Source organism: Musa acuminata, chromosome BXJ2-9 (genome assembly GCF_036884655.1).
Source record: "Musa acuminata AAA Group cultivar baxijiao chromosome BXJ2-9, Cavendish_Baxijiao_AAA, whole genome shotgun sequence".
NCBI classification, from domain to species: domain Eukaryota; kingdom Viridiplantae; phylum Streptophyta; class Magnoliopsida; order Zingiberales; family Musaceae; genus Musa; species Musa acuminata.
The window spans coordinates 7,904,929-7,911,854 of record NC_088346.1 but is presented as its reverse complement, the minus strand read 5'-3'; the positions used below and the strand labels follow the sequence as shown (position 1 = coordinate 7,911,854).

Sequence of the window (6,926 nt, the reverse complement as noted above, 5' to 3'; positions counted from 1 at the left end):
CGTGAAGGTTACTTCGTGCTATATCTCTTGGTTCTTGAATGATGTACAATTATTCTCATTGGAAATAATCAATGATACCCAGCAAAATCTAATGAATAATTTGTATTACCTATAACCATTATGCTAAATCATGCAGCAACTATAAACCTGAAACTTTGGCAGTGTGTTTTACATCTGAGAAGAACAACAACGATAACAAGAGGAACAAAAGGATATGGTCCTTTCATTGATTGATAAGAGTGAATCATAGGTTGGGGTAGCAATATTCCTGCGACTATAAGCATGCAAGGTATGTATCATTGTTCAGTAACGGAACTGAGGTTGCATTTCCAATCGTAGTTCATGTTCAGTAATATTAACCACTGTAATATTACCGTCGATCATATCGCGATATCACTGTAATATTAACCACATGCAAGTTCTAAATCTGCATTTTTTGTGCACAAGCTAAACAAGTTCAACAGATATGCTCAATTTGTAAATGATTGGTAAGTGCACAAATAAGATGCAGTTCGAGTTGAATCAAATGGCTTTCTTAGAATATCATGATAGCTAACCACAAGAGAGTTTAGGACATGAAGAATCAAAATTTTTTGATCTCATCACTTCATTCTTACATGAAATTTATGTAATACATCAAACACAAGAAAGACTTGAGCAATATAATTGCATTCAATTGATACAGACTCAACAGATCCACCTGCCTAAATACTTCTCTTTTAATTATAGGCATGAAATCACTTGGGTTGCCTAAAAGTATCCATTACAGGGAATGTAGATTATCCAAATTCAGAAAAAGACCCTTCTGTGCTACTAAGTCATTAGCACAAAAGGTTTAAACTTACCATTTACAAGCTCACATCTTTGTAGATTGCTGCCTATCCTGCTTTTGTACTATATACTCAAGCACTCGAACATGCAAGGAGTACAAACTATTCTCTTCAGCATTTTCCAATTGCTCTTCCTATGCTGGTGATATGGACTGTTCATTAGTCACTTGGCTACTCTGTTGCTGCTTATCACTAGATTTTCGCTTGATTGCGCACTTAACTTCTTCTTCCTTCTTATCGACAAAAGAAATCAAATCCTTGATGCTAGTTAATCGCATTGGACGCCTGAAACTGCGCTCAGGCTCAATGCTTCCAACATCGTCTTGGCTACTATACCTGCTATATTGGCAGAATATTCTCATGAAGAACACAATGAGAGCTAACAAGCATGCAAGACCACAGATGAGGAAAAGGCCCCAGAAACTGCCAAGGCTTAACCGGTTCGAATCTATCTCATTGTCTTGTGAACTGCAACCAGTGCGTGCTAGCCATTTGTCATGGATCCTTTGGAGATCACCATTTTCTGACAGTGTCAGGATGGCTGTCGATAGATCCACTGCAAGAGGAGAGTCTCTTGGGAAGGCCTGTCAATCCAAAATGTCAATTTTCAGAACTACAATAGGCTTTAGCTGTTGGGATCATGTGATGCAAGTGCAAAGAATGTTGATACTTACAAAGCCCCATCCACTTTTCGTGAACTCCTGACCAACCGTCGTGTACTTGCAGTTGTTGGACAAGAAGAGTTCAATGTATGGAAGCTCATCAACTATTGCAGCAACGCCTCCATTTTTTGGCCCAAGCTCAAGTGCCCTTGCGTAAGCTTCAGGACTATTTAGGGATACCAACCGCGACTCAGCAATGTTTAGCTCTTCCATCATATAGTTTTTTGCGAATGAACCAACCTGGAATCCTATAGGGTCAGAGCTAGAGATCAAACTATCAAGTCCTTGAATTCCTGATGAGAGTTGCTGAACTGTGAGGATAGATGTCAAACTTGCTGTGTAGCTTGAATTGATTATCAAGACCACAAAGAGCCAAATGATCAGCACAAACCGCCCAAGCGTACTCCCGGTGTTCTCTCCTGAAAATATGCAGAGGTGATATTAGAACAGACATTTTGGTTTCCTTACAGTAATGTGCAGAGGGTGAAAGAACAAAACCATCTGCACAATTATGCTGATATGTCAGGATTTGGGGTATTGGTATGATTTACTTACTGTGTGCAAAGAACATAGTGGAGAAACTAAACCTGCAAAACAGAAAATTCGTGTAAATCTATGTATCTAAGCATAACAAAAAAAGAAGGGGACTTTAACAGGTCAGTGGATCTAGCACCAGAGAAAGCTTACGATTACACAAATATGGTTTTCAAAACTTAATTTCACCAAAAAGTCAAGAAAATCTTGTGTGTAATCACCGAACTACATTCACATGCATCAAATAAATACATGGTTTAAAATACTAATTCAAACTCACTGAGCAAACCTGGAATAGTGCTAATATAAAACTCTAACCATCTTCTTCAACACCATGAGAGGATGAAAGTCTAAAATTCATAAACACGGGTAAAATACAATTTCTGCTACTAGGAATTGAAGAATGAGTTAATCTAGTAAAAATGTTTCCTGAACTATCAATCAAAACAGCGTCAAAGCCTCAAAATATAAAATAAAAATAATCGACGTTTTCTGTTTTCACCATTCCACTACTCACAAGGTAACGAACATTAACCAGTGTCAACCTGACTTAAATGACTAGTTCAACTGTTTATCTTGGTTTTGTTTATGTTTTCACTTGGCCAGAGACAGAGATAAGTGCTCAGATAGGGCACCAGATGAACAGACAAATTTGATGCAACACAGTCGATAGGCATTTCGCTATATTGGAATTCCTCAAGAGCATTTCTTTCATTGTAAGAGAAATGATACATTTTTTAACAAAGTACCATTAGGATTATAGAACCATAATCAAACTTTGTGTGTCACTCTTAGAAATGTCCTGTTCTTGGCAATATGCAGTATATGTGTTCATAGAATCAGATCTGCCAGGATGCAGCAGTATAGGATTTTCCATCCATGTTGACCCGCTAAGATGTCTAACGACTTAATTGTATGATTATGAACACCATGTATTTATAAGTTTACCAGTGAAAAAGTCCGAACATTTGAACTTGCAGTAACCAACTGATATAGTAGGAAAAATATGCTACGGTTATAAGAATTTAGCTGAAAGTAAGTTGGTCAGATGTTATATCTAAAACATAGTCTGATTGGTGCAAAGTTTATGAGCTTTAAGTGCATATCCTATTACTACATATCTGCTTATTTTATCATCTTCCAGCATATCACATTGGTAAACCATGGCAAGTAAACCTGAATAGTAGATAATACTAACCAAAAAATTGTCACGAGTTGTTGTCTAGGAGATCCACGAAATTCAGTATTTGTTCGATGCTCAAGAATCCAAACCACTGCTCCCACAAAAAGAAAGAGAACCCCTGTGACACCCCACATCTGGATCGTAAAAGGTTTTAGGAAGGCCCAAGGACTTGAGGTTCTCTCTTTGACTGGTGCAACAATTACAAGGCCTGATTCTATATATGGCTGTGTGAAGTCAACAATTCTCGTCCTGTTTGTCACAATAGATATGTCCCCTACAGCTGCATCAAAGTACTAAAGGAGAAAACATACAAGTTCCAAGATTTCAGAAATCACTATACAGAAGATATAGATGAAACAGTCCATCTTAAAACTAAATTGGCCATAGGAAAGTAAAGCAACAGTAAGTTGAAGGAGAAGTACTCACATTTTGAGAAACCTTTTCCACCAGATCATTGTAGTTAGGATTCTTAAGACCATCACCAAACAGAATGACTGAATAGGGGACTGGATATGGCAACAAGTTAACAGCAGCTTTAAACACATCGATACAATATCCTTTTACAACGTCAGGGCCATCATCTTTCGTTACAAATTCCTTATAACTAGTCCGGTAAGGGACTCCAATCCTTAGAGGCTTTCCATTATTTGGGAACACCCAACCACGCGGTATAGTTGTGGTATCACCAGGCCAAATGACACTGTGAAGCTGCTGGCTACTGGTGGATGTATTTGGTGGCTTACCATAAAGAACTTCAGGAGCAACAACTGAAAGACCGGAATAATTAGACCAAAATCCTAACCTTCGTGGAACTGGCCCTAGGATATTAAGTATGTCATAGGCTGGATGGATCATATTGCCATCCGAATTAAATTTAACATGACCAGTCACACCTGTAAAGTCTGTAAGCAGCAGTTGCTTGAGCAACTTATCACCACTGTCGAAGTACTTGAGTGCAGTTAAATGCAATGAACTTCCATTTGTGTCATGCAATCTAGGATCATCAGAGAAAGAAATTTTCTGTCCTTCATAGAGGAACTGGTCAAGAGCATGAGCAAGTAACCAAACAGAATCGTAAGCATACAATGCATATGTGTTCAAGCTTGAAGTTGTAGTCCCATTTTGGACCATATTACTCCATCTGGACGTAAATGTTCTCTTGAGATCAGAATCTGCAGTATGCTGTCGAAGAACAATAGTCCCTTGTATAAGATCCGTGGTGTCTGGATTAATTGGCACAGTTGAATCTAAAACAGAAGCAAGCCAGTCTGATGCTATCCACACATAACCACTACCCATCATTCCTAGAGATTTTGCCACCGAGAAGATCATGAGACCTGAATCAGGGTTTACATGAACAACATAAACCCGAGACTCCAAAAGATTTACTTTTACCAGCAAGTCATTAAGCACACTTGTGTCAGCATTCGAAGAGAATGGAGCTTTATAGGAGATTTTAGAGCGTTTCTTTGCCAGAGCATCTTCTAGTGCAGTTATTCCACCTCGACCATAATCATCATCCACAAAGATGGCAATGACTTCCCTCCAACCGTAGTTACTGATTATATCAGCTATTGCTTTCATCTGGAAATCGTCATTCTGGGTCGTGCGAATCAAGTAGGGGTATTGCAGAGGAGAAAGAGTTGGGTCTGTGGCAGCGAAAGTGAGAAGTGGCACATGGAGTTCGTTGACAGCATGTGAGATAACATGGGCAATCCCAGAGGATTGTGGCCCTATCATAGCAACCACATTCTTCTCTATTAGCTGCAATGCTGCAATAGCAAGAACTTTCACTGTCACAGTTATCCAAGATCACAGTCATCGGAAGACAATAAGTACTTGAAACAAGTCTACGGCCACAAAAGATGCAGTTTTGGAGCTAAACCTTTTTAGTGGCAGTTAACATATAGCGAGATGGTTTACTTGATCCTAAAGAGAAGGAGAATGGAGGCAAGAAAAAAGAAGAAAACAAAAACGGACCAATTTATTATTCAAGCGAAATATTGTCCAAAGATCGACCATTGAAAAAATGGAGCTAGAAAGAAATGGAACTCAACAATGAAGTTCCTCAAAAAATCATGAATTCTTCCAACTATTTTTATTTTTGTCCACAAGGAAAATGTTCTTTAAACCATAACTAAAATCAAACAGAAGTAGAACCAAGCAGAAGAATAAATTAAACCATCACACGCAAGAAACAATCATCCCGTACTAAGGAATTCATATGACTAAAAAAGGTATGTTTGCCACAGGAACAGGCATCAAATTCTTTTCCTTGAAAGGAAAGAGATTAGATTCTATTTGGTGACAAGCTCGGAAGCTTAAATCTAGCAATTTCTTCGAGAAAGATTCACATGCTGAGATACAACCAAAAGCCAACTACAAATCTAAAGCCAAATAATTCTAACAATCCCAACTACACTCAATTACCTGAAGACTAAACGTGACCTTATCGAAATCACTAACTGGTAACTAAGAGATCAGCGCTATCTGTGAGGTATACGTAACCGGGAGGTCAGTGTCTGTTACCTTCTATGGTTCCAAGAAACCCGCTGCAATTTGTGTCCTGGGTAAACAACCTGAGCCTCGTCCCTGCGAGAACGCTCGAGTTCTTGTTCACATCGTCGACTGCGAGCTCAATCGCCAGCTTTGCAGCCCTCCCAATCGTGGAATCGAAGGTGAAGAGAGCCCCAATACTGATCTCACTCGGCCTCGAGCCGGAAATCGTGTTGTTATCACTTGCAGTTGCAGCCATGGCGGCAATCAGAGTAAAAGAGAAACACAGAACCAGGAGAGGAATCGAACCCATCATGCAGAAGAAGAAGACGAAGAAGAAGAGGTGTATTTTGTTGACTATTGTGTAGCTAAAATGGCATGGGATCTTGAAGCTCAGGAACTAGATGAATCCCCATGTAGAAATATTAGAGACAGCAAGGGGCCCGAAGACTCCATGGACGGAAAGACTTACCAGCCCATGATAACGAGGTAAAGAAACCGGAGAGGAAAATGATGGCAATTGTCGTTTAAACTTGATGCCTCAGGAGATGTGATTGATCTTAAACGAGCGCCCCACTTTGACGGAAGGGAGAGATGATGGTTTTGAGGTGGCGGAGACAACTGGAAATAGAATCTAATGCTCTTACCGGAGGCTATAAAATAAAGAATGGGCAAATGGGTGAATATACAAGCATAAAGAAAGATCATAAGATCTTGAGTAGCTGTTGGGGTGAGCAGTAATGTTTGGGTCACGTGCTGAGAGAAAGATCCCTTGCCCCTCCATCCAGTACTGCTGCCTTTGTCCTCTACAGTCAAGGAACCTATACTTTCCCACAGGGTCTCAAAAGCAAAGCAGGATTGTTGAGAACTTTGGAATCACCATCTTCTCTCTCCCAAGAACACAAGTTGTTTTGTGGCGGTGGAAGTTTGTGGGATTCATAATGGAAGGATAAAAGTTCATTGGACAGACTTTCTATTCCCAATAATGAACTCTGCATATGTCTCAGTGAAATTAAAAGGCTATTTAGGTGGACTGATCCATCCTGAAAAGTTTTGAAGGTAAATAGGCCAGTCAGTACATGAGATGGAGGGGATCAGCTTACAATTTATGACAATGTCCAATAATTTGGATGGTTAAAGAATTCAGATCCCTTTCAAGATATGAGATAAAGGTGTTTTTTTTGTTTTCCTTCCATCCTTGATGATGGATGATTATTTTTT

The 6,926-nt window shown here is 39.4% G+C and overlaps 1 protein-coding gene across 1 annotated transcript; it reads right to left on the bottom strand.

Annotated features, from left to right (window-relative positions):
* Window positions 1-576: 576 nt before the first annotated feature.
* Window positions 577-6,359, bottom strand: LOC103997665 (glutamate receptor 3.4). Its single transcript, XM_009418958.3, has 6 exons — window positions 5,739-6,359; window positions 3,636-4,981; window positions 3,225-3,502; window positions 2,048-2,079; window positions 1,505-1,911; window positions 577-1,414 (listed from the first exon to the last, which is right to left on the bottom strand). Exons 1-6 carry the CDS (start codon window positions 6,019-6,021, stop codon window positions 965-967), a joined length of 2,796 nt encoding a protein of 931 aa, XP_009417233.2. The 5' UTR covers window positions 6,022-6,359; the 3' UTR covers window positions 577-964.
* Between the last annotated feature and the right edge of the window lie 567 nt (window positions 6,360-6,926).